The sequence below is a fragment of the Scheffersomyces spartinae genome, assembly GCF_019049425.1.
Source record: "Scheffersomyces spartinae strain ARV_011 chromosome Unknown scaffold_13, whole genome shotgun sequence".
Taxonomy (NCBI): Eukaryota; Fungi; Ascomycota; class Pichiomycetes; order Serinales; family Debaryomycetaceae; genus Lizanozyma; species Lizanozyma spartinae.
Genome location: NW_025065060.1, coordinates 265,275 through 292,139, shown reverse-complemented (window position 1 = coordinate 292,139; position 26,865 = coordinate 265,275). Strand labels below are relative to the sequence as shown.

The following is a 26,865-nucleotide window of genomic DNA, read 5'->3' as shown; positions in this document are numbered from 1 at the left end:
TAGCTAATGGTGCTTATATTAAAAGATATAAGGGAATGCAGGATACGAAAGTTGTATGTGTAAACTATACGACGCAATTTTTTTTTCTTGCACCTCGGGGGATGCCCCAACTCGTATAGAGTACCTTGCGTTGCGGATTTAGCGGAATTAAACCACGTAAAGTAGATTTATCTTTATTTTTATTTTCCTATTGTCTATTCGAATTATTCTTTTTTTTTATGCTACATATCGTACATTTCTTATTCCATACATCTCCATAAGCAATGCGTCTACATGCTGTATGATTATGCTTGTTCTTATTATGCTGGTCTGTTATTCACATCGCAACAATACTGCTACGAACATGTTACTACCTTTTCAAATTGTGTGCATATAACATCAGGAGATAAGTAGACTTCATCTCTTGGTACAAAATACACTACCTTCCTAGAATAACAATAACAAACATCGGTTGTAATCATGGTCTACGCCAACCATCAGCCAATAATTTCAAACCACAAATCGTATACATCCGTCAGAGAAAAAAGTTTGTAACTGACGCACTTATGATTTGGCCATACCTCATCCATTAATCTCCTCTTTAATCTGTAGGACGCGCGTTTGTTTGACCTGCTACTTTTCTCGGAACAGTTTGCTGTCGAGCCGAGAAACGGTTTCTCGTATTATCAAGCGATAGTTTTGCACCCGTGACTAAGTGACTCCTTTATACCTTCGTTCAAAATAGTAATTACGACTGCTATAAATATAGTCTCGTTTAATACCGTGCGTTCCACAATTTTGGTCTAATCAAGTCGTTTTTCAATCGTAAACAATTTCTTATCTGTGTAGGAGATTATGCTGGCATTTGTAATATTCCGGCCTTTTTCGTTGAAATATAGCACTTAAAACATTTAAGAGTTGTACCGCCCAACTACGCATAATGCAAGCACTTGCACAGACGTTATTTATGGTCACGTGCTTAAATGTTCCATTTTTGGAACCCACTTTTTTGTGCGCATCTCTCAAAGTAAGTGATGAGATGAGATGAACTAACACTCTACAACCAACATAGAACAGTCTCTACGTCTGGTGGTGATGGCTAAAAGAAGAAACCAAGCAGCTGACGACCGTCGGAAGAAACTTAAACAGGAGCAAGATGATTTACTTTCTACCGGTGTGTTCTCCACGGAAGTGGAAAACAGTGATGTGAAAGATTGGGACAATGAAGAACAAGATTATGAATTGAAGCCCCGATCAACCACCAAACAGAAAAACGCAACTCTAGTGGAGTCATTACCCATCAAAACAGCTGAAGGGATGGTTAAGAGAGTGATGAGAGAAGAAGTAGCCAAAGAGAAGCCAGAAGAAGAAGTTGAAACTGATAATGAAAATGAAGCTGATGATTCCAATAAACTTAATGAAAATCAACAAGAAGACGAAGCAGAAGAAGAAGAAGACGAATTGGACAATTTAACTCCAAGAGAATTTCTTATAAAGACCAAGGAAGAGATTTCAGATTTAGCGTCAGGACTTATTGAGAACCCAGAAGAACATATTCTAAACTTAACTCGGTTACGTAAAATGTCTACCCTGAAGAATGCTGTCACTAGTCAGTTAGCATTAACAGCATTAATCCCTATTTTCAAGTCGCTTGCTCCGTCGTATAAAATACGTCCGTTAACTGATGCCGAACAACGTGAAAAGGTTACCAAGGAAGTTGCTCGTCTCAGAACATACGAACAAACTTTAGTGAAAAATTACACTGCGTTTGTCGACCATTTAACACAGCTTTCCAAGATTTCATACCTGAACTCTGAAAGCAACAAAAGTATCACTCTAATGCAAAAGAAATTGGGATCCTTAGCAACTAAAGCCGCTGTTGAACTTTGTCAATCGAGTTTGCGTCACTTCAATTATAGGAAAGAGGTTTTCTCCATTGTTATCAAGAGATTGAATAGGAAACCCAATCATCCTGATGATTTAGATGTCTTCACCAAATGTGTGCGTGTTCTTGAGTCTCTTTTGCAAGACGATGCCGAACATGGTGACATCACCTTTGATATTGTTACCATTATGACCAAAGCTATAAGAGACAAGAAATATCGTGTTGATGAGTCTGTGATTAACGTCTTCCTTTCGTTGACATTGTTAGAAGATTACGACCCCAATAACAATAAAGACCAGCACACAAAGCCTAAATTGAAAAAGAAAGACAGAGTACATTTATCAAAGAAGGAACGTAAGGCACGGAAGGAACGCAAGGAAATCGAAGAAGAGATGCGTGTTGCCGAACAAGCTGTTACTGCAGAAGAAAGAGAAAAATATCAAGCTCAAGTGTTGAAGATGATGCTTACATTGTATTTGGAGATCTTAAAGGCAGGCACGTATACAATGATTGCTTCTGTTGCACAAGATGCATCACAGTTGATGGCTGCAGTATTGGAAGGGTTATCAAGATTTGGCCAGATGGCTAATTTTGACTTATTAGGAGACTTTCTTCTGGTGCTTAAAGAAATCATGCAGGACATTGTAGAGTCGCATTCGTTATACGATACCAATCCACTTGTCACAACAAAGGAGAAGGATGGAGATAATGAAGAGGATGATGATAATGATGAAGATGACTTGATAGGAGGAGTTTACTATGGAACTCAAGTGCGTCAAGTACTTCTTTGTATAGCCACATCATTTGCACTTGTTCTCAACCACAGTTCTATGGGTAAATTGCCTATTACTACTGATTTATCTGCATTTACAAACACACTTTATGCGGTGATTGTTGATTTCATGCTTGATGCAGATTTGGAATTGTCTCACCGTACTTTACGACTTGCAGATCCTCTTGGACGTGTTGACATTGTTGATAAACCTGCAGTTAACGTGGCCACTAAAGCTGAACTTTTACTTAGATGTCTTGACTTCATCTTTTTCAAGTCTAGAAACGGTTCCAGTTCTAGAGCTGCTGCTTTTATTAAAAGATTGCATATGGGAGCCTTGCACGCTCCAGAGCGGACCACTATTGCTACGCTTAAGTTTGTGGCCAAGTTGGTTTCCAGATATGGGGAAGAAGTCAAGGGACTATGGAACACAGAAGAACGAATCAGTGGTGAAGGTCTGTATGTTTTAGGCATTGAAACATCCAAGAGAGAAGTTGAACTTGATAGATGTAATAGTGGAGCTGCTACTATATGGGAGAATGTATTATTGGATAAGCATTATTGCAACACCATTAAGGATGGGTCTAGACATTTGATGAAACAAAGCAAATCAAATCATTAAAGATAATAATGGTATTGCATAAGATAACACTAATAATAGAATAGGAGAAAATGATATTTCTTCAACATATGTATTTACATGTGCGTCGTATACACATTGATAATTTTGCGCATGTTAGCAGATATGCATACACACGTAAATGAATGCGCCTATTTTGTAAATATGCATTCATAATCTGCATAACTGTCATGTAACTTTATGCTTTTTCACACTATTAGTACATATGTAATGCAGCTTAACTGATGTAGAAGAAGAATTTTACTGAGTACTTTTTAAGATACCGTTCCTGACTTCAATTTGCAGCCATAAATAATATCAGTGAAAAGTCGCACATAAAGGAAAAATTTTCTTTCTTGGGATATCCACGACCTTTGCTACACGATATCATTGATGCCATAATACACACTTTTTGTGGGACAGGCCTGAAGTCAACCTTTAACTGGGTCCACTATTCAATTGCTGGAACTGATATAAGAAAAAGCGTTCATCAACACAAAGTTGTCGTAGGGTCTAATAACTCATATTTGGCGGGGATAGCAATTTGCTTTAACTATCGAGTTATTTTCGTGACTTTGTAGTAGATTAGGCAGATATATTGCATTTCACGCAATATGGCAATTGAGACTCAAACAGTGGTAGACGCTGGAATGTCGGTATTCTTGATATTAGTTGCTATCATATTCCTTATTTTGGGATGTATTTTAATAGCTAAAGGTTTGTCGTTCAACTTTGGAAACGGGGAAATTAATGAATATAGTCGTCTTCTAGATGGTAATTCAGGCAGAGGGAATGTACCCCATGAATTTTTAAATGATGAAGAAGCCATGACTCATTTGGCAGAGGAATACGACTTAACTGGAGTATCACCTGAAGAGTTATCTGCATATCGATTAGGTGAAGAATTCACTCAAAAACATCCCAGAAGTATCACGCATATTAAAGGAGGAAGTTTCACTAATGAGGACTTGAGTTTAATAAAAGACAAAGGTATTGAAGCATTTGAATTTGTTCAGGAATCTCCAAATAATATTCTAAATGCAAAGTTTATTGTTGCTGATAAAACAGATTTATTATTTCAAAATAATTCCGAACCCTATTCTACTGCAACAGCCATGTTAAATTATCCATTGCCCGTTATTCATAGAACTCATGCTGATACCATTTATTTTGAAACCAAAGTATATGAATTTGATAATTCTGTGGCCAATGCCCATTTTTCAATTGGGTTGGTCACCAAACCTTATCCTTCCCAGTTCAGACTTCCAGGTTATAATAACTTTTCAATTGCTTATGAATCCACAGGTAATTTGAAGATTAACAAACCACTTCCAACTCCCTTACAACAGCATATGGGTGAAAACTCAAAATATAACGCTCAAGTTTTACCTCCATTACAACAATCAGATGTGGTAGGGTTTGGTTATGTGATTCCCTCGGGTACATTATTCATCACTCGTAATGGGAAGAAGATCTTAGATGTCATGTCTGGGTTATATTTGGATTTGTTCCCAGCTATTGGATGTTTCCTGACCAATGGTAGATTCCAAGTCAACATTGGACAATTGGGGTTTGTTTGGGTCGAAGCAAACGTAAAAAAGTATGCCTTTGTTTCTACTAGTGATTATCGTAAGATAAGAGGTGAACAAGGCATGACTGCCTTACCAGATTATGGCACACTGTTACTTGAAGACACGATTTTGGCCAAAGGTGAAGAATTGCCACCCGATTATCCCGAAGAAGAATTAGATTTCTTTGGCAGATCTATTCAAGCAACCACATCCGCTGCTGTTGGCGGTGGTACTACTGGTGCTGTTGGTGATAATACTTCTTCTCCTCGTACCAGTCAACCCAAATTGAATGAAAAGGCTAATCTGGATGGTAGTTTCTCCCAAATCACCAATGAACCTGAAGAGGTTATGGATTTAAGAGAAAGAATATATGAACAAGCAACCACAAATGATGAATCAAATTCTGTGCTTACTCCTATTTCTGATAAGAATCAAGATGATGAAGCGACTGGTCAAACTGAATCCATTACCGAACAACCATCTCAAGAAGCTGCCCCACTGGAATCAACTCCTCCCACAATAGATGACCAGTCGCAACCTGACTCGTCACAACCTCAGTCGGGATCAAATGACTTCCCTGCGAGCAATTGCGATGTCCAACAATCATCAACCTCTGAAAACACCCCAGAACCAAACAATACCAAAACCAAATCTACTGGTAAAAAGAAAAAGAAGAAGGGGAAATCCTCTAAGAAGAAAGGTAAGAAGAAGTGATGACCTTTACTCAATGAACAATACTTTTCCGTTGTATTCTCTTGTTACATATATTCTTGTATTTCTTATATCGGTACGGTTTCTACAACTCTTAGTAGCAATGATACTTTATTAATTTCTTAACCTAAAGGAACACATATAAAATAATTGGTATAAGTCTGTAAGACTTTAATATAAGTAAGTGCAAAAAAAGTGATAAAGTAGCGCCGCCTGGTTTCGATCCAGGGACATCAGGGTTATGAGCCCTGCGCGCTTCCACTGCGCCACGGCGCTCTACTTTAAAACAAAAAGTTTTCATGTACTTAAGGTCTAGTCAGGATAACACTCTACTTTGATACCAGTTATATACAGTACTGTATAGGCTTTACCATTTGAGTTTATAATGCAATTTACATACGACTTCCTCTGTTTAATGGGTATCTTAGAAATCACTAGTGTTTCAAGAAGACTAATATTACATACTCTATACGCTAATTGATTAATTGTATGGCATACCAACATGACCTATTTCTGGATGTTCAATATCCTTTGTTAGGTCTGACAGTTGTTTGGTCAGTCTACCACGACCATTCACACGAATACCCTTGATAGTTATACCTGTTTCCTCAATTGGGAACTTTCTAGGGCGACCACGACGGTCTTTCTTTTGAATTAATTGTTTCACAGCATCATCTTCAAGTGACCGTAAATACGGAGGTTGATCACATAAACGGGCCAATCCAGCACGAAGTTGTGGTGCAGCATCGGCAATAATAGCTCCCATACCAGGCGACCCATCTCCGTTGGATTTAGACTTTTTACCTTTCCCAGAAACCAGCCCTTCAAAGCCATCTCCTCCCCCGTCGATATTGCTACTAGCCGAAGCTGCTGCTGCTTCACTCTTTGCAATTTTGTTCAATTCCTTAAAGTTTGGATGCAGTGAATCAATATAAATATTTAAAGTTGTATCAAAAAGATACTTTTTTGGTCTTCCTCTTTTCTTTGTTCCTTCAGGAACTGGAGGCGATGGTTTGGGTGTTTGTTGTGCTTCAGATGATGTTGATTGGGATTGAGTCTCATGAGCAGCAACTTCATTTTGTGGTGGCTTCTTCAGCAGACTCTTGGATGCTCCTCTTTTCGTTCCTGTCTGCGTGCCTTTCTTCACCCGTTGATGTTGCATAGATGGCGATTGGTGAGGGTGTCCATTCTGAAATTGTGGCAGTAGATGTACATGTTGTATGTCCAAATTTGGAGACGAGACTCCTTGTAAAGAATTATAAACCTGTTGAGGGTTGATTTGCTTTGCATTCACTTGTTGAGGTTTGGAATTCTGTGGTTGACCTTTAACTTGAGAAGAATTCACTTGTTGGGGGCTAACATCCAGTGCACTTATTTGGGGAATGATTTGTTGGGAATTTAACTCTAATGAATGATTGAACTGGTTAATCTGTTGAGGATTAATTTGCTGTGGATTTAAATCTTGGGGGTTGATTTGAGTAATATGGCGTGGGTTCAAACTCTGTTGGGATTGTTTCTGCAGTTGATGTTGACGCTGGTCATGTTTCTGTGGCTGTTGCAGATATTGCGGCAGTTGCTGTCGGGTTTGATGAGCGGCTGGATCATGTTGCTGCTCGAAAGGATGTTGATGAGGTTGCCGTTGGGATTGTTGATGTTGATGGTGGGGTTGCTCTGCAAGAAATTGATTAGGGTGTGTATTTACATGCTGTGCATGTGGCAGTTCTTGTTGTAGAGGCAGCTGTTGATATTGATGCTGAAGTTGAAATTGAAGTTGGTGTTGATGTTGGTGTGGAAGTTGATGTTGATGTTGGTGCTGATTTTGGAGTTGCTGTTGCTGGTTTGGGTATTGGTGATGCAGCAGCAGCTGCTGCTGCTGTTGTTGTTGTTGCAGTGGTTGCAGTTGAATGTTCAGCAGTTGTGATCTTGGTGCTATTGCATTAATTGAGCTGTTGAATTGTTGTGTAACGTTGGCAAGCTGGAATGAAACAGGAGTATATTGGAACTGGTTTTGGAGCAACCTTTGTTGTTGCTGTTGCTGATCTTGTTGTTGATGATGCTGGTGATGCTGTTGTTGTTGTTGTTGTTGTCTCAGTTGTTGCTGGTGTCTCAGTTGTTGCAGCTGTTGTAGTTGTTGCTGTTGTTGTAACTGTTGATAGCCATTTGTGAGATCAAAGGAAACATTCCCTATGTCGGTAGTAGTGGCACCGATAACGGCATTTCCAAGATGAATACCAATACCTGTATTAGCAGCAAATGTGACAGGACCTCCAGCAGGCACACCGACACCAGCAGCAGAACCAGAAGTAGTGGCAGAAGTGGCCCCAGCGGCAATAGTAGGACCACCATTGGATGGTGGGGATCCTGCAGCTGTTCTGTAATGTATATGTGACTGATGATAGGCACTTGTTGTGGAAGCAGATGATGCTGCACTACCCATAGGTAAAGGAGGAGGTACAGAAGCCATTGAATAAGCCAGCTGTCCATGGTGAGGTGTATGAGTAACTGGCAAGGGCACCGAAGCACCAGGAGACATTTGAAGAGTTGCTGTTGATGTCATTTGAGAATGTTGTTGTTGAGGATGCATTGTTTGATGGCCTCTGGTTGGAAATAGTGGTGGTGTCTTTGCATTATCTGAGTTACTGGAACTGGAAGAACTAGTGTTGTTGATATAATTCGGAAGTGGGAGATACATTTGTATCCAAAGTGGATAATATAAGACTTAATTGGTAAGCTTAGTTAGACTTCGTAGTAGATAAACGGCTTCTGAAAGGAACAAGCTGAAAAATCAGACAAACACTCATACAAAATATCAACTAAATAAATACAAATATGAATATCTCCAGCAAGTACGTCAGACAATTATGTCAAACAAATACGTCAAAAAGTAAATGTTGCTTTGCACCAATGGAATCTTATTTGACCGAGTGTATTGCTTTGTTTGGTCTTAACGGTGATCTGCAAACACACACAAGAGTCTTGTTCGATTTCCTGATTTTTCAGGCAATTTTAATCACGGAAAGAACCCACAGATAAGTGCGCGTGCCTTTAAGTATGCCGTGGATTTTAATGATATCAATAGTATTGATATTCACCAGTTGTAGAAGGTTTGATATGTTTGGTAGGTTTACATTATTTTTTTAGGATTGTATTTTTTTTTTTATTTTTATTAATCTACAGGTTTTGTGTCGCATACTTCGCGAAGACAAAAAAATTAATCCGCACCACGTTTGGTAGCGCGGGTGATGCGCCGTCTGCCGTGTGTTTCAGTCTTACGGTCCACTATACAGCTGCTACTTCATTAGTTACACAGTGAGATGCCCGAATGATTCCTCCTCCTCTAAATAATTATGTAGACACCTTGACTCTTGAGGCAGGAACTTTGTTGAGTAAAAGCAATTCAAAATGGCTGGCAAAAGTTCTAGCATCATTGACACCAAGATTAAGAGTAAGTTCAAAAGTAACATCAACAGATGGTACGACTGTAGTTGCAACCATTTGACTTAAAGGTGATGGGGATGGAGTAAAGCCCACAAGTTCATCAAAAAGAGAATCTGATCTTGTACGAGATGGTGATGACGTTGATGATGGAGCTGTCTTTGATTCATGGAAAGTAAATTTAGGAACAGAAACATTGAATCTGGATTTGGAAACTGATGGTGCAAGAAGCTCATCAAAAATTTCATTAGCGGTTAAAGTACCAACTGCAGAAGGTGAGTTTTGGTATTGAGGGAACTTGGCGGCGTAGGTATCATGAACAGTTGCACTAAGAGTTCTGTTGAAAGCATGTTGGAAAGTATTTGGTGATACTTCGGAGTCCAAAGCCACGGTCAATTCAAACTTAACAATATTTTTTGGTGCTGGTGGTTTTTCACTCTTGTTGGCCTTTTTTGGTTTAGATGGTTCTCCCTCTGTCTTCTTTTTGGGTTCAGCAAGTACAATATTGTTCAAATCAAGATGTTCTCGTTCTTTAATGAATGCGGTCACTTGTTCAATGGATTCATTGGCAATCTTTCCTAAATAAGCCAATACGTCACCCTTCAAAATACGACCTTTAGGTCCAGAAGCAGGGATCTTCGAAAGGGCATCTTCAGCATTAATTCCGTTTTCATGAAGTAGTAACTCTACTGAAGGTAAGAGTTTCTGGTTAGGATTGGCAGAAGAGAACACCTCTGAAGAACCTTTGGATTTAGTTGTGTTTGTTTCTTCTTGTTTGGGCGATTCTGTGGCAGACTTGGAAGAGGACTCAGCTGGAGGTGCTGCTTCAGCTTCTGATGTTGCTGGAGTTGGCTTAGCGGCAGAATCTTCAAACGAAGGTTTTTCCAAGGAAGCCAAATCATCACCAGGCTCTGCAAGTAAGGCAATAGGCTTCCCAACAGGAATCCCATGAGCACCATCTTGTTCAATGATTTCCCATAAGATCCCATCGTCTTGTGCTTCAACGTCTATGTTCGCCTTATCTGTTTCCACTTCCAAAATAACATCACCAGCTGCGAACTCCTGACCGGCTTTAACCTTCCAGCCAACAATACCACCTTCTTCCATAGTAGGAGACATTGCTGGCATCTTGAAGACAGAAGCAGCAGCCGTAACAGCGGAGTTGTGAAAGAAACGTCTCTTGAAAAGTGCCAAAGATGGCCTTGTTACTGTTCTAAGCATGATGTATATTATTGAACGATGGCACTGACTCAATTGTGAACGTAGAAGAGGAAAGAGAGTAGATTAGTTTTCCTAATTATTGACAATGGTATTAGCCATTGAATCTTCGCAAGTATAACTCCGATTAACAAGACCTGCGACATCGATATTCAACGGACGCGACATTTCCGGATTATATTGACATCCTATACGTATGCTTACGTAAGCATACGTCACACGTCCCCGGAGATCGGGAAGTCTTTTGAATAAGTTGTCCAGGAAAATACCGGGTTAATGGGTCTCAGTATGCAGTGCCCCATCGTTCACAGCCCCGCAGACTTTATGGAGCATACGCCCTGTAATCAAGCAAATATTCTTCTTCTTGTTGGTCCAAGTCATACAGCATTCATTTAAGCTTACAATCAAGGTACAATCTCAAAACAGCACGCGTTAGTTCTACTGTTAGAAGGAAACATCAATTGCGAATTCGGTCCATTATAATATAGTCAGGGGAATATATAGCAGCTTGAACAGCAACTACTACTAGTTCTATTACAGCTGCACCAGTTATACTTGTACTGTTCACTACTGTTCACCACTGTTCATTACTGTTCACCACTGTTCGTTACTGTTCACCACTGTTCATTACTGTTCACCACTGTTCCACTGTTCCACTGTTACAGTGTACTCCTTCTACTTACGTGGTCTCCATTATTGTCGTGTGCAGTATATTTTGTGTGCATCTATGCCAAGTCAGTGAATGAGCCGGCGTGAACCACATACAAAATAAACCATATCAAAACATGTCTACACATTGGGTGAAAGGTCGAGGATCACAAATGTTACGTGTCATAAAGAAGTACCTACGTTTTGTGGGCCCAGGGTTAATGGTTGCAGTGGCATATATGGATCCTGGGAACTATTCAACTGCCGTGGCTGCGGGTTCAGTTTATCGGTATAAGTTGCTCTTTAGTGTGATGATGTCCACATGTTTAGGAGTATATCTTCAAGTACTTTCAGCCAAATTGGGGGCAGTCACAGGACTTGATTTGGCATCTAATTGTCGAGAACATCTTAGTTACAAGACAAATCTTTTCGTCTATATAATGACGGAAATTGCAATCATTGCTACAGATTTGGCAGAAGTGGTTGGATGTGCTGTTGCCATAAACATCATTTTTGGATTGCCCTTAATATTGGGAGTGTTAGTTACGGTAGTGGATGTTTTGGTGGTTCTTATGGCATATAGACCCAATGGTCCAATGCTTTTCATTAGAATCTTTGAAGGGTTTGTTAGTTTATTGGTGGCTGCTACAGTAGTATGTTTTGCCTTTGAGTTATTGCAAGTAAGTCACGATGAACAAATCAATTTCAAATTGGGGGAAGTTCTTAGTGGATTTCTCCCTTCATCCGAAGTGGTGGAAATTTCTAAAGAACATCATAATACTCTGGGCTTGTTTCTTTCCCTTGCCATTTTAGGTGCTACAGTTATGCCTCATCTGTTGTATTTGGGTTCAGGTTTAGTACAAGCTCGTCTTAAAGAATATGACATTAAATCTGGGTTTTTCATACCGAAGAGTTTACGTCATACATCAGCATCTTCTTCTTCCTCAAAGGATGTCACTACAATAGTAGATAATGATACTACTCTTGCTCATGAACTGCTGGATGAACATGACCATTTAATGAGTGGTACTGAACAAGAGTATCCACATAAAACAGCGGAAGAGAATTTAACAACTGCTAATAATGAAGATGAAGATGAAGATGACATCTATCGTCCTCTGATTCATGCTATAAAAGATACCATGGCTTACACATTAACAGAATTGGTGATATCTTTGTTCACGGTTGCACTTTTCGTTAACTCTGCCATTTTGATTGTGGCTGGTGCAACATTAACTTCAAGATCCGATCATAGACGAAGAGATGACGATGACAATGATGACTATGATTCAGATGATGACAATACCAATTATGAATCTGCTGATTTATATACCATTTACAATTTACTCAGTCGGCATTTGAATCCTACAGCCGGATTTGTATTTGCTCTTGCATTACTTTGTTCAGGTCAATCAGCAGGAGTTGTTTGTACACTTGCAGGTCAAATGGTTAGTGAAGGGTTCATGAATTGGTCTTTCCCTCCAGTTGTTCGTCGTTTGATCACCAGATTGCTAGCCATTGTTCCTTGTGTTATTGCAGTGATGATAACTGGACGTAATGGATTATCACAAGTGTTGAACTACAGTCAAGTTGTTCTTTCCATACTTTTACCTGCGGTAACAGCACCATTGATTTATTTCACGTGCAGCAAGAAGATCATGAGAGTTCCTATTTATTTCCAAGACGAGATCGAAGTTGACACCATAGTTGATTTTGAAAGCACCATTGATAGAAACAATAACAACGCCCATGATTCTTCTTCTCATAGGAAGTATACCGCGACTCAACCGGCTATAAGACTCCAAGAGTTACGGAACTCACACCCATGTTCCGCGTGGGATGATGAAGACGACGACGAGGGCATTCATAGATTCGGGTTAATGGAATCATCGTCTCAAATATCAGTAGGTACGGTTGCTCCAACCCCAGGTACCAGTGGGACCAATTTGGTTCATTCTGGAATGGCTGCAGCGGCCGCCGCTAAGGCTACCATTAAGAATACTTCTAGATCACGTAGTCTGCTGATCACACAGGTTACTTCAAGCAACACTCTCACGAACGATGACGATGATGAAGATGATAACGTTCGACTCATTAAAGGCTATAAGGACATGAGTAATGGTCGTATTGGTACGACGATTGCGGTTACAGTTTGGATCTTTGTGACTGTCCTTAATGGGTATTTGATATTGAGTGTATTTGAAGACTAAGCATTATAGATTGTATATTAGAATATAACGTTACTACTACGACCTACTGCGGTACTCGTACCAGCCAGTTCGACCTAGCTTTTGTCGCGCCTTATGGCAGTCGCAGTCGTTCGACTGAAAAATTTGATCAAACGATCAACTGTAGCCCACCACCTTTGTAACCTCTACCTACTGGACCCACCACCCTTGCCCCTACAATGCCATACGTAAAGGAAGTGGAGTCGTTTATAGAGCGTCTGGCCAATTTACTAAGCACATATCCAACCACACGGCTCAGTATCACCTACAGCAATGTGTCGAAGAAACATCGCACCACCACAAGAAGCCTGAGTGCTACGCACCGAGTCACCTTCAAATGCTTTGAGCCCGCCAGTGGGAAATGTCTCAAGTTCCGTACGTCCAAGGTCAAGGAGTTCAGTCGGTTGATGACGTTTGTTGGGCCTCGTGGAGTTAACCATGACACAGTGAACGGTCTAGGATTGGCTCTGGTTATGGCCAACGCAAGATTTGAGGGAACTCCTGTGGAAGTAAAAGAATCGACTCCAGTAGTGTTGCCGGAACCATCTGGTGTTTCAAAGACCAAGAAGAAGAAGAAGGGAAGAAAATGATATAATCGATATTGTATAACTAATACTACGTGCCGTCACAGCATATATACTGTTTGCATGGTATTAAAGATGATATTAGAGACCACATAAACTAAATGCTATTCAATCAATTTATAGTGCCTTACCGAATAATAATGATACAACAAAACAAGATACTTAATATCTGAACAATGATTTGAAACGGCCCATAAAGCCATCACGTTTAGTTGAAGCTTTACCAGTCGTAGTAGTAGAAGAGGCGGTAGCAGTAGCAGTATCACCTCCTGCCAGTGATGCTGGAGAAGATGGGAAAGCACCGGGAGCCTTTAAAATATCAACAGGTTTCAATGCAGATTGATTCTTGTGAGAGTTACCATTGATGGAATTAAGGATCGAAGGTGATTTCCCACTGGTATTGCTTTCTTTTGATTTGGGAAGCACTTCTGAATTAGAATCATTGCCTACTTCTTCAACATCATCATCATAGTCTTCATCCACAGGTGATGTAGGTGTAGCGGGTGCACCAGAAACTATTCCTGAATTGGATAATGAACGAATAGGAGTAGCATTCCCGTCATCATCAATATCAATACTATCTTCAAGTATAACTGCTTCTTCAGTCACAGCAGGAGTAACAGCAACAAATTCCAGGGTTGAAGCAGGAATAGAAACTGCAGAATATGATGATACTTGACTCAATTCTGTGTCCTTATCGGTATGAGTTGAGATGAGAAGATCTTCATCGTCGTCATCATGCTCTTCTTGATGTTGAACTGGGATATGTTCAGTTACAGGTGGTACGACTTCTGGCTCAATTTTAGCTGCTGCTGATGGCAGTTCTTCAAAAGGTTCAACCACAGTTAAATCTGACTCGTCAATAACATTGTTTTCAATACCATTATCCCATTCAGTACTGTAGTCAGGATTAATCACCCAATCAGATCCATTAACAACAAACTTAAAGGTCAACTTTTCCTTCTTCTTAAATTGGATCACCCCTTCAAAACGGCCATCGTCCTTCTTAAGTAAGGGATCACTGGATTGGGACCAATTATCGAAATTCCCCGTGACAACAACGGAACGCACAGCCGGATCCGTGGTTTGCCTAGAAGACATAGTTAGTAGATGATCTATACAAAGCCATTTATGGTGATAATGTTGCTCGTATCATAATAATACTACTGGTATCATATTAAGGGGCAGTTAAAGGGGTCGGAAAAACGACACTACCTAACAAACCAAACATGATACTAAGGGGATGAGCAAGGAGCTGCGCACATACCAAACGAACTTATAAGTGTAGTATGTCATTTGGATATAGATACAGTAGAGGAAAGAAGAAGAAGAAGAAGAAGAGCAAGGAGATTTTTAAAAAATTACCGAGTCGATCAAATCACAAATATGTGGAATTTGATACGGGCGGTATCCCAGGGGTCGGGAGTAGCCAGTGTTGTTATTGTTATTATTATTATTATTAACTATTGTTATTTATTAATATTATTATCAGGATGTACAACCTTAGCAGGGGGGGGTTAAATTGGGGTCAATAATCATGTACAAGGGTACCAGATCTCGATAAGAGTATGTTTATAGTACATTTGAATTATCCGTGAGAGCTAGTGATACATTATAATTTCACGCTTTAATATACGAAAGCATGGAAATACGCATCCAAGTACATATGTGTATACATATGTACTTATAAATGTAATGCAAATGTGTGTACATGTATAAGCATAAGTATGAACAAATAGTCCATGTATCTCCTTTATCATACAAGGTTATAAACAATGCTCCTCACTCGGTTGCAACTAGTCCGAACTTTTATGAGACAATCGCATTGCGCGCTACAGAAACTCAATTGATTTATTTTGTATGTTAACGCACTCCACCACACATCACCATTGATACGCGTACAAAACACTTGCTTGATGCAGTGTATTATACGGTATCGTAAGCATAAGAACCCATCTTACATAAGTGTACTATAACTACAAAGCCTTTAGGGCTGTTATCTCCTCAGTTCCCTTCCACTCAGAAACAGAAACTCTCACTTTGTTCTCGCTTCATGCCAACCCCAAAAAGTAACCCATTTTTATATGCTGAACAATAGTAGGTAGATAAAAACCCCAGTAATAATACCTCAGCCTTACGTAAAAAAAACCCTTGTCTGAATGATCGCCTTCACTACTCCTTATGCAATTTAGTTAACCGGTCGTGCGTTTACCGATGACTCCAATGACTACAACACACATTGATACCATTCTAATAATAGCTATGGATCACGATAAACTGTGGTCTTCCATACATACGGTCAGCAGGGTACCTTTGAGACGATGTAAAGTGAAAAAAGAAAATGGTACTCATCACCTGACACATGAAAATTTGTTCCGGGACTTTCCTTCATTTTCCCCCCTGACCACGGTTCACCAAAGACCCCGTACCAAATAGGTAACGTATCAAAGGGTAACGAACCAAAACGTACCAATGGGTAATCCACCAAAGAATAAACCACAACTCAATCAATGAATACGTGTCATTTAGCCCAAAAGTCCGCTGATTACATAAACAAAAACCTTAAATTGCATACGCGTCGTATTACGTAAGCATACGACCTCCAGCAAGTAACACGTCGGCCTTTCTTGTACGTGGTGTATTTTTTTTTCACTTGACAACACATAATGCTACATCTGTTTCTCGAGTTCATCTAAACATACAAGGCCATAAAGGAACTCAATCTCCGAAAGAGCATAGTGCATTCTAGCCAATCAATTGCATAGTGGTTGTTCCTGTTTAGTTTCATTATGGCTAAGAAGACCAGCCAAAGAGTCCCCCCACCTATTGTGGTCGACAAGTTCACTCTAAGCGGAGTTGACCCCGTTGAAGCCCCTAAATTTGCTGAAGGCGAAGTTCGTGACTATCTTGTGACTACTCCCAGTAGTAAGTTGGTTCGGAATAGATCCATTGATACTCAAGAATATGCTATACTTTTTGGGTTGCTTATAGTTGCCTGTGTGGTTAGACTTTATGCGTTAGGGTTCCCCAATTCTGTTGTGTTTGATGAGGTCCATTTTGGTAAGTTTGCGGCCAAATATATTAAGAAGGAGTTCTTTATGGATGTTCATCCTCCCTTAGCCAAGATGCTCTATGGCTGGGTAGGTCAATTGGGTGGTTATGATGGTGAGTTCCCCTTTAAAACCATTGGTGATCCGTTCCCTCCCGAGGTTCCATACTATTTGATGAGATTATTCCCTGCTGTTTTGGGTGTAGGCACTGTGTTGTTTTGTTACTTGACGTTAAGAAACTCCGGGGTTAGACCTTTGGTGGCTTTATTCACCCTGTCGGTGTTTTTGATTGAAAACAGTTCGGTCACTCTTTCGAGATACATTCTTTTGGACTCTCCCTTGATGTTCTTCATAGCCTTTTCCATCTGGGCTTATAAGAAGTTTGAGTTCCAAAAGCCTTTTACTAGTGCTTGGTTCACTTATTTGGTGCTTACTGGTGTAGGTTTGGGTTTATCCTTCTCTTCTAAATGGGTTGGTCTCTTCACCATTGCTTGGGTTGGTGCTTCTTGTGTTTACCAGGTTTGGTTTATTATTGGTGATTTGAGTGTCACTTTCCCCCAAGTCGTGGCTCATTTGTTCTACCGTGGGTTTATCCTTTTGGGGGTTCCTTTGACCATGTACTTGGGCTTTTTCGCTATTCATTTCAATATCTTAACCAAAGATAATGAATCTACTGCTCTTCTGACCTCCGCCTTCAAGGCTTCGTTGGAGAATAACAATATTCCAAAGAATATGTTGGCTCTGGTTGGGTTGGGGTCTGTGGTTACCATTAAACATTTGGAAACTTTTGGTGGTTACTTGCATTCTCATAACCATTTCTATCCAACTGGTTCCAAACAACAACAAATCACCTTATACCCTCACATTGATCATAACAATAAATGGGTCATTGAACCTTATAATCTGACGATTCCCGAAGATGAATTTGTTCCTTTAACCAATGGTATGAAGATTAGATTGAAACACGCTTCCTCTGGTAGAAGATTACATTCCCATGATGAAAAGCCACCAGTTTCTGAGAGAGATTGGCAAAAGGAAGCTTCCTGTTATGGTTATGATGGATTTCCTGGTGATGCCAACGATGATTTTGTTGTTGAAATTGTTCAGAAAAGATCTCAACCAGAGGCCCGTCATTTTGTTAGACCAATCCAGACAATTTTCAGATTAAAACATGCTATGACTGGAACTTATTTGTTTTCTTCCGAAGTTAAGTTACCTGATTGGGGTTTTAAGCAACAAGAAGTTACTACTGCTTCTCAAGGTGCAAGACCTTTGACTTATTGGTACATTGAAGAGAATACCAATGAAAGAATCCCCGCTGCCAGTCGTACTTATGTTGATTATCCTAAGTTTGGTTTCTGGGAGAAGTTTTTGGAATCTCACAAGCGAATGTGGATCATTAACAATGGGTTAACTGGTCACCACAACTGGCAATCATCTCCTCAAAGTTGGCCATTGTTTGAAAGAGGTATTAACTATTGGGTTCATGATCATCGTCAAGTTTATTTGTTTGGGAACATTCCATTATACTATGCTGTAACTGCTGCTCTTGTTACTTTCGTTGTACACGTTATGATTTCTGTCTTGAGATGGCAAACGGGTAGAAGTGTTGCAACTAACAAAAACGTTTTCAACTTCAACTCACAAGTGTTTGGATATACTTTAGGTTGGATCCTACACTTTTTCCCATTCTTCATTATGGGTAGACAATTGTTCATTCATCATTATTTACCAGCCTTTTACTTTGGTGTCTTGGTTGTGGGACACTTTTTTGAATTAATTGTGGATTATATTTGTGTTTCTCCAAGATTACGTCAAATGTCGTATGTTTTCTTTGGACTTTTCTTTGCTGCTTCGGTCTTCTTCTACTACAATTATTCTTCATTGATTTATGGTACTCCATGGACCAAGAAGGTTTGTAACAACTCAAAGCTTATTTCAACTTGGGACTTTGAGTGTAACGCATTCTTTGATACCCCGGGAGAATACAGTAACTACACCATGACTAACATTTATATGCCAACTGTCACCAAGACCATGACCAAAGATGCTCCTAAACCATCGGCAGTGGAAACGGTTTTCGTGAAGCAAGCTGCTCCTGGTGAAGATCAAGAGGAACTTGTGCAAGCTGCGTTGCAAGAAGCTGCCGAAAAGAAGTCTGCTGTTCAAGCTGCTGCTGGTGAAAAGATTGAAGAAGTTAAGGAAAACGTTGAAGAAGTCAAGGACGAAGTCAAAGCGAAGGTTGAAGAAGTCAAGGAAAAAGTTGAAGAAGTCAAGGAAGCCGTTCCTGAAGTGGTTGAGGAAGTCAAGGAAAACGTTGAAAAAGTCGAAGAAGCCGTTCCTGAAGTAGTTCAGGAAGTCAAGGGAAAGATTGAAGGTGTTCCAGAAGCTGTTGAGCAAGTAGTGGAAGCTGTTCCAGAAGCTGTTGAACATGCTAAGAAAGCTGTTCACGAAGCTATTGAGAACGTCAAAGAAGCCGTCCCAGAAGCTATTAAGCAAGCTAAGGAATCTGTTCACGAAGCCGTTGAACAGGCCAAGCCAGTTAAGGAAGAAGCAGCTGAAGAAGTTCTCGAAGTCGTCCCCGAAGCAGCTGAAGAAGTTCTTGAAGAAGCTCAGGCGACTCCAGAGATTTCTCAAGCCATTGATGAACATCAAGAATTGGAATCTCCTCCTCCAGCTGAAACCGTTTACTTTGATGAGGAAGACGACGTTCCAGTGGTTCCTCCCCTTGCCGAGTCACCAGTTGATGAGGAAACAAAGTAAGAAGTCAATTTATACTCATGGGTATATGTTTTTATATATAAACGTTTAATGTAAGTTTAAGCACTGTAGAGCGACATAATGGCCATCCACGACATTATTTGATACTAGTTTCTGATAGACTATTGAATGATTTGAAACAAATGTACGAAATATTTAGTTTAATTTTATTTAATGTCAGACACTCAGGCAGACACTAATTCAGCACACACAGATAGTAACTATACATATGCAACTTGATTCCAGTCGAATGCTATACATTTGTACCTAAGATCCGTAGATCAGTATAGCTCTACGAGATACTGCATATAAAGATGTCTCATTCTGTTAAATGAAAATGTCTCCCTTCTCTTATGAAAATGCAAACTAAACCATCACCAACTTCTTCTTCCTCTTCTTCTTCTCCACAAACCCCTGACCGTCACAATGGCAGATACCTTCTATTGTCGTATCTGTCGAGGCGAGGACTCTCCCACACAAACCCTCATACATCCATGTCGTTGCCGAGGGTCTATGAAATACATCCATCAAGATTGTCTAATGGAATGGTTGAAACACTCCAAGAGAACACCAGCCAGATGCGACATTTGTAATACTGAATATCAGTTCCAGACCATCTATGACCCATCAATGCCTTCCCGGATCCCCGTGTCGCTCGTGCGAGCCAAGATCATGTCGTTGATCAAGAATGTCGCATTGAAGGTGACCAGTATCGTACTTGCAGTCACATGTATACTTGTGGAGGTTCCGTTGTTCTGGACCTTTACGGTACGGCTATTGACGTGGCTTATTGACGGCAAACTTCCAGACGCCAACGGGACGTTTTGGGAAGCCCTCAAGTTCGGCGAGAACAATGTGGATATCACATTGGTGGACACTATGAGTGGATCCTCAAGGCTCAGGAAATTCTACTATGAAGCGGCCATAGTGATGTATTTGGGCTATTTCCGAGGACTAGGGCAGATCTTATGTTGTACGCTTCTAGTGTTGGTGTTTTACCTACAGCACCAATGGGTTATTCGAGACGATGGGTTTGTGATGATGCTACTCCGGAAAGTCGGGAAAGAACCCCGGTCCAAATTGGTGGATATGATCCAGCAGGCCATCAGTGGCTTACGTAACGATGCTCCCAATAATGGCGATGCCAGAGAGAACTTGCAACGTATAGAAAGTTTGGTCAGGGTCCTTAATGACTTGCAAGCCCAACAAGGTGCTAATGTCACCCGGGATCGTCAGGAGGCATTAAGGAGAGCAATAGAGAATGGGATCCCCGATACCTTTGGTCAGGCAGAGCCTGATGATAATGAGACCAATGCGTTCTTCTTGCGCCGAGATCCTATCACAGAGGATAATGACGAGTATGACGGAGATAACGATGAGTATGATAATGATGATGACATTGATGTTGTACTGGGTGTACAAGATTTACATGAAGATAACGGTAGTGAGGCACAGGACGAAATTCGTGCTAATAACGACATTCATGCTAATGACAATGGATTTGCTCCCCCAGAACCCAATCATATGGTTGGACATGACCCTATAAATGAGTTCGACGTGGGCGAAGGTCAAAATAATAATGGTGATGATCCAGGAGCTGAAGATATTGGTTTAGATATCTTTGAATTCTTAGGTATGGGCTTCAATGTAAAGACTCCAATTCTAGTCATGGTATCGCTCAACTTAATATTTGCAGTGATACTATCTGGAGTGTATTTGATACCACATATATTGGGAAACTTGGTACTAAGTTTGGCCAGACTTTGGACGGTTTATTTGGATCCTGAACGTTTAACCATAATCCCCAGGTTTTATACTGATGATGGCTATGTAATTCAAACTGGGTACACCGTGGTTGATTTAACGACATTCTTTGTTCATGAAATCTTCTACAAAAACTTGTTGGTACCATATCTGGACTTATTTGTGCACAAATACCCTACCAAGCTCAGTTGGTTACAACGAGGGTTTGTTTTATCCATTGGATATGTTTCCATTGGACTAATCATTCAAATGTTCATGAAAAGTTTAGTGGGTGGACCAAAACCTATAATGGGGACCCCCAGAACCATTTATAGGGTATTATTTGAATTCGTTGCAACTTTGAAAGTCCTTTGTGTGTTTTCTATTGAATTCTTCTTTTCTCCAGCTTATTGTGGTTGGTTATTGGATTTCTGTTTCACTCCATTATTCGAAAGTAACATTGTTGATGTCAAACAAGTTGACTCTGTTAAAGTTGTCAAATACAATTTGTTTTCAACATTTCAACATGTTAATCCATGGACTATGCTTCATCTGTTTGTTTCATCACAGGACAATTCAAACGTTAGTTGGGTTTCTGCAATTGAAACATCCAAATCTTTCTCTCCATTCTGGAGAATGTTTCTGTATTGGTTTTTCGGAACCGTATACGCTGTGATTCTTGCTGTGTTTGTGGGTATGACAAGATCCCAAATTTTACGTCCTGGAGTACTTTATTTCATCAGATCACCAGAAGACCCGAACACCAGATTAATCCATAGTGCCCTTGTGAAACCCTTGAAAACACAAATGTTTCGGGTTCTTTATAGAGGAAGGGTTTATACCATTTTTATATTGATTGGTATTGGATCTGTGGTTTGGAATATACAACAGTGGATCATGCCGACTTATTTCCCCATGGAATTGGGGACCTCATCATCTTCTATTTTACTTCCAATTTTGGCGATGACCCTTTATAAAGTTTGGTCCAGAAACAGAGTATTACTTAAAGAGGCCCATTTCCAATATTGGAAATATGCCTTTAATGTTTCATGTCATAAGATGAGACTTTCCCATTTCATTTTAGGTAAACCAATCCCACAAGAAAGAGGAACCACGGTTTATCGGAATGTTTATTACCAATTTATTGAACAACCACAACCGGATTATTCCAACCCAATGAGTATGAATCAAGTTCAATCAGCATTTGCCGAAGATCCTCAACTTAAAGCTGTGTTTGTTCCTAATGGGAATTATATGAGAGTTCCAGACAACGATACAACTGCTAGAAAGTTCATCAGAAAACAATTTGTGGCAGTGACAAAGGATGATCGAATCCTATACCCTGAAGAACTCGAACAAATCGATGCTGAGGAACGAGCTAAAGAACTTCGTCGACAAGAAGAACCAGACTATCTCACTACCGATTCCGATGGTGATGGAGGGATCTTGAGACCCAACCATTACACCATCGTGTACCAACCACCTAATTTCAGGAATAGATGGATGGGATTGATTGCGTTATTATGGGTTTTCGCCTTGGTGTTGATCTTAAGTGTGTTGATTGTTGGGTTCTTCCTTGGTAACATTTGTTGCAAGATACTTTGTGAGCTTTCGTACAAAGGACTCGGCATAGCTGGTAAATGTCTGTTGTCGAATAAAGTTAATATTGTCTATGCACTTTTTGGAATCGTTTTGGAGATGTATTTGTTCAAAGAGTACGATTCATATAGAAGAAGGACAGATATGAATAATGTTGGTGATAATGAGGTGAATGTCGCAGATGTTGCAGATGCTGCAGATGAACAGGATAACGATGTTGAAGCCGGTGCCGGAGCTGGAGCTGCCCTTGGAATCTTGCGATCGATCGGAGTAATCATTTCTAGTGTTTGGTTACTTGCTATAAGACTCTTCTGGTCTATTTGGGTATGGGTATTTTGCTGGAACGTTCCATTAAAAATCATCTTAAAGCGTCCATTTGATTATTATTTTGATTTTGAAAACGATGAATTATCTGTTCCTATTATTGCGATGCTTTGGATCTTCACCTTACTGTCGTTTGCTGCTGGAGTCTTCAAGTTGGCTCATCGAGAAGACAACACAGAATTCCATTCTAAGTACTTTAGGTTATGGAGGCACCATTTCTTAAATGCAATCATCGATATGGCCATAGCATTGATTGTTCCAGTTTATACTACTGGACTGTTCTGGACCAACAATCCTCAATTGCACACCGCAAGTAGATCCAGGTTCTTTATCTTACCTGTGATAGTTGCGTTGCAATTGAGTGTACGGTTGATTTGGATACTTCAACTGGTTTGGGAGATGCTTTGTGAACGAGTTAAAAACGAAACCTATGTTCAAGGAAGAGCCATTCAAAATATGAACGAAGAAGAATAACCATACAAGCGTTAATATATACGCTGTTTATATCAATTATTAGTCATTATATTGCCTGTAACTTTCTGCTTCTTCTTTCTTCCTCTACCGTCTTTCTTCATTGGAGCTTCCGTCTCATGGTCCAAGTCATCACCATCGTCTTCATCTCCAATCTCATCATCGTATTCATCGTGTGGTCGTTTGTCTTTATTGAACTTGTCATCGTCAAAAAGCCTTCTGGCTTCCAGAATCCTAACAATCTGTTCTGTCAAGTGTTGGAACCTGGCCAACTTGGCCGGATCATTCCGGAGGGTGAACGGCACGTCGTCCATCTTCACCCGGGTTCTTCCGTGAGCCTTAGCATACCGTTGTAGCTTATGACAAAGATCAACTACCCATTCCACAAGTATATCATCCAACGCAGTAATAGTGGCCTCATTGGACGGCGATGGGTCTCCCAAGGCCCACAACAATTGCGCCACATCTTTCAGGAAAAGCCTTTGCTTCCGCTTTCTCTTGCCATTAAGCTGTTGTATACTACTCATGTTACCCCGCACTCAGTTGTATAAAAGAAGTAAAGGATAGAAGACATGGTGTTTACAGTTGGGTCATTTCATGTTTGGGTTAAAATAATATCCAGGGGTTACCCGCACTTTAGTTTTCAGGTCCGGGTAACCCCATTTCATCATATAAGATGTGTCCAACTATGGCACCGTTTGGTGGAGGCAATTGGTCCAAATGTTGCCATTTCTCATCCTTGATAAGCTGTTCAAGTTTATGCTGTGGAAGCTCGCAATCCTGACAGCTTAAACAGTAGTTGTGGCGCACACTGAATTCGTCCGATGCTTCTAGTTGATGATTATTCATAAGCAAGCTATTGGTGACTATTATCAACGGAATGTTGCATCTCAAAACGTCAACAATAGAGCCTGTTCCAGCATGAGAAATGACTAGCTTGCATTGCTTTACCAATTCAGTTAGTTGAGGATGGAAGGGAATGAACCGTAGTTCAAGGTTGGGTGATGTAAATGTAATAGACTTTGCTTTGGAGTCATCTATATCGGGCTTTGAAGTCCGAGTATAGTGTCTAGGAAGAGCTGCAATGCATTTTTGTATGTACTCAAGTGATTCAGGTTTGGGTCCGTATTGAATGATCAAGGTGTCTGTGTATGCTGACACCACTGATAGAAAGTCTGCAGATGTTACATGCGAAAGAAGTAGTTCAAAAGTAACTGTCGCGCCTGTTGTGACAAGTACAGACATTTTCAGTGATTGCAGTGGGGGATTACGATGGCGGAGACTACAGCGTAATGTTGTGGGTTGATTGTTGTGCAGAGGTAAACCAAAATGAATCAACAAAATCACGTGCCTTGGTGCGTGATTCATCACGTGATCTCATTTCACCGTACCCAATGGGCGACGTTGTTTGGTTGGCTGATTGTCATAGTCTGTAGCTTATTAATTCAAACGTGATGCTAGCTAATATCATTGATGACGTACGACTAGGAGAAAAGTCTTACCAGGCCTGCAATTCCTTTCGGGGCATTGATTATCCGAAGTACGTAGAAATAATAATTCGCAAATGTGGCCATAGAAGCGACTTTTCAGACATTCAACCTTATGCTTGGCATTTTAGCAGTTTAGAAGGCAAATATAATCCGCCATTCGTCTTGGCATGACAAATCGGAGTCTACATAATTGGGCCCGATAAAGAATGACTGGGTGATGCCTGTATACTCCGAAATCTGGGGTATGAGAGCCAGGAAAATTTTTAACGAGGGGCCTCAACGACACTACGACAATAATAGGAGTTAAAGTATACAGTCTTGAATGGGAACCATGACCTTATCAAGACATTTATTGAGGGCATACTTAAACTAGCTTAGACCATATCTGGCGCTATTGGTCATGCCTAACCACAACAGAGAATAAGGTCTTGGTGATAGTAACAACCGGACACGATAAGAAAACCAGCTTGTTTCTACGCTTGGAAATGTGACAAGGCGCATACAATCAGACAATAGAGTGGACAATGCTCGTGATGGACAGTTGAGACTTTGAGTTCTGATTGGAAAGTACTAAAAAATTAACAATACTCGAGTAATGAATGTCAAAGTCAAACTAATATCACTAACACCACTACCATCACTAACACCACTACTATTACTAACAGTTAAAAGACCATGTAGTGACAAAAGTCATAATAAAACGAAGACTGAAGAATGAAATGCAATTCAATTTACTTCTCATGCAGTCTTCAGTTGGCTAATCTGCAATGTTAGTTTGTTCCGAACCTAAGCCCATACCAAAGTCCGTTAAATTAAATTACACCGGCCCGAAACATAATAGCACGGTGTTACCCGGACGGTGGGGTGGGCGTTTGATCTAATTAGCACGGCAATGGTTAATAATAATATTCTTATTGAGTTAGGAGGGGAAGCACCACTGTGATTGGTGGGTGATAATAAGCAGTTGGGGACGACATAGCAATGGAAAAAACGGTTAATCTAAAACAGATTTTAGGTGATTAACAAAGCAATTATTACCCAACAAAACAGGTGACATTATGTTTCATAGCAAAAATCCGGAGTAGGATAACAGACAGCAGATTGTTTGACCTTTGTTCTTTATGTGATGCGTGCATCCCCAGATTGATAAAATTCCGGGGTGCGTTGGGGGACCAAGTCCGGTAGAACAAGTCCGATGGAACAAAGTAATGCCTTCCCTGACACCAAGCCTTCTACAGCTTAATGATCTACTACAAAAAAGTAGAATGCTTGGTACATAGTAGTTGTTACAGTTGGAGGTATCAAGTAACGACAGCGAGTAGTTTTAGTTCAAGGAATGTATTTCAGATTGTTTCTTTTTGTTCGTGCAATTGTTCCAGACAATCTGACACTTTTACCGATATTGATGATTTTGTGTGGAAGGGATGCGACACGGAATTAAAGCGGATAATATGCAATTACTTCGTATACATACATATACACTGGGTGGATTGAGTTATGATATATAGGCTTAAGCATGGGAGGACATAAAATGTCCGCAGCAGCCACAACCAATGATAATATTAATTTCAATTAATATTTGCAAGGCATTATGTTGTATAATATGTACGACATTATGTAGTATGTAAGTATTAATAATATGCTGATAATTAATTGTATTATTGTTATTTCTTGATACTGCGTCGTTACGTTGCTCCTCCCCCAGTTTTTTTTTTCTGGCACAGTTGTGTGTAACTTCGGTTTTGTGTCACGCTGTAGAATTTTTTTGATCATTTTTT

At 40.2% G+C, this 26,865-nt stretch overlaps 11 protein-coding genes and 1 non-coding gene across 12 annotated transcripts; 6 read left to right on the top strand and 6 right to left on the bottom strand.

The window, feature by feature from the left end:
- Positions 1–1,074: 1,074 nt before the first annotated feature.
- KQ657_001015 (uncharacterized protein) lies at positions 1,075–3,258 on the top strand (the record flags this gene model as incomplete). Its single annotated transcript, XM_043191828.1, has 1 exon — positions 1,075–3,258. One exon carries the CDS (start codon positions 1,075–1,077, stop codon positions 3,256–3,258), a length of 2,184 nt encoding a protein of 727 aa, XP_043048800.1.
- A 611-nt stretch (positions 3,259–3,869) lies between these two features.
- SSH4_1 (uncharacterized protein) lies at positions 3,870–5,540 on the top strand (the record flags this gene model as incomplete). The annotated part of the gene is made up of 1 exon (XM_043191827.1): positions 3,870–5,540. One exon carries the CDS (start codon positions 3,870–3,872, stop codon positions 5,538–5,540), a length of 1,671 nt encoding a protein of 556 aa, XP_043048799.1.
- Positions 5,541–5,741: 201 nt separating this feature from the next.
- On the bottom strand, positions 5,742–5,813 carry KQ657_001013. The gene has a single exon. It is a non-coding gene; the product is annotated as a tRNA-Met (tRNA).
- A 205-nt stretch (positions 5,814–6,018) lies between these two features.
- KQ657_001012 (uncharacterized protein) lies at positions 6,019–8,121 on the bottom strand (the record flags this gene model as incomplete). The annotated part of the gene is made up of 1 exon (XM_043191826.1): positions 6,019–8,121. The coding sequence occupies one exon, from the start codon at positions 8,119–8,121 to the stop codon at positions 6,019–6,021; it is 2,103 nt and encodes a 700-aa protein (XP_043048798.1).
- A 761-nt stretch (positions 8,122–8,882) lies between these two features.
- Positions 8,883–10,193, bottom strand: PDX1 (Pdx1p; the record flags this gene model as incomplete). The annotated part of the gene is made up of 1 exon (XM_043191825.1): positions 8,883–10,193. One exon carries the CDS (start codon positions 10,191–10,193, stop codon positions 8,883–8,885), a length of 1,311 nt encoding a protein of 436 aa, XP_043048797.1.
- Positions 10,194–10,975: 782 nt separating this feature from the next.
- On the top strand, positions 10,976–13,048 carry KQ657_001010 (divalent metal ion transporter; the record flags this gene model as incomplete). The annotated part of the gene is made up of 1 exon (XM_043191824.1): positions 10,976–13,048. The coding sequence occupies one exon, from the start codon at positions 10,976–10,978 to the stop codon at positions 13,046–13,048; it is 2,073 nt and encodes a 690-aa protein (XP_043048796.1).
- A 197-nt stretch (positions 13,049–13,245) lies between these two features.
- KQ657_001009 (signal recognition particle subunit) lies at positions 13,246–13,656 on the top strand (the record flags this gene model as incomplete). Its single annotated transcript, XM_043191823.1, has 1 exon — positions 13,246–13,656. The coding sequence occupies one exon, from the start codon at positions 13,246–13,248 to the stop codon at positions 13,654–13,656; it is 411 nt and encodes a 136-aa protein (XP_043048795.1).
- A 156-nt stretch (positions 13,657–13,812) lies between these two features.
- KQ657_001008 (uncharacterized protein) lies at positions 13,813–14,751 on the bottom strand (the record flags this gene model as incomplete). The annotated part of the gene is made up of 1 exon (XM_043191822.1): positions 13,813–14,751. The coding sequence occupies one exon, from the start codon at positions 14,749–14,751 to the stop codon at positions 13,813–13,815; it is 939 nt and encodes a 312-aa protein (XP_043048794.1).
- Positions 14,752–16,439: 1,688 nt separating this feature from the next.
- Positions 16,440–19,463, top strand: PMT1 (dolichyl-phosphate-mannose-protein mannosyltransferase; the record flags this gene model as incomplete). Its single annotated transcript, XM_043191821.1, has 1 exon — positions 16,440–19,463. One exon carries the CDS (start codon positions 16,440–16,442, stop codon positions 19,461–19,463), a length of 3,024 nt encoding a protein of 1,007 aa, XP_043048793.1.
- Positions 19,464–20,000: 537 nt separating this feature from the next.
- KQ657_001006 (E3 ubiquitin-protein ligase) lies at positions 20,001–23,600 on the top strand (the record flags this gene model as incomplete). The annotated part of the gene is made up of 1 exon (XM_043191820.1): positions 20,001–23,600. One exon carries the CDS (start codon positions 20,001–20,003, stop codon positions 23,598–23,600), a length of 3,600 nt encoding a protein of 1,199 aa, XP_043048792.1.
- Positions 23,601–23,632: 32 nt separating this feature from the next.
- Positions 23,633–24,124, bottom strand: TAF19 (Taf19p; the record flags this gene model as incomplete). The annotated part of the gene is made up of 1 exon (XM_043191819.1): positions 23,633–24,124. One exon carries the CDS (start codon positions 24,122–24,124, stop codon positions 23,633–23,635), a length of 492 nt encoding a protein of 163 aa, XP_043048791.1.
- Positions 24,125–24,233: 109 nt separating this feature from the next.
- Positions 24,234–25,125, bottom strand: ALG13 (N-acetylglucosaminyldiphosphodolichol N-acetylglucosaminyltransferase catalytic subunit; the record flags this gene model as incomplete). The annotated part of the gene is made up of 3 exons (XM_043191818.1): positions 24,234–24,760; positions 24,813–24,820; positions 25,100–25,125. The coding sequence occupies 3 exons, from the start codon at positions 25,123–25,125 to the stop codon at positions 24,234–24,236; spliced, it is 561 nt and encodes a 186-aa protein (XP_043048790.1).
- Positions 25,126–26,865: the final 1,740 nt, after the last annotated feature.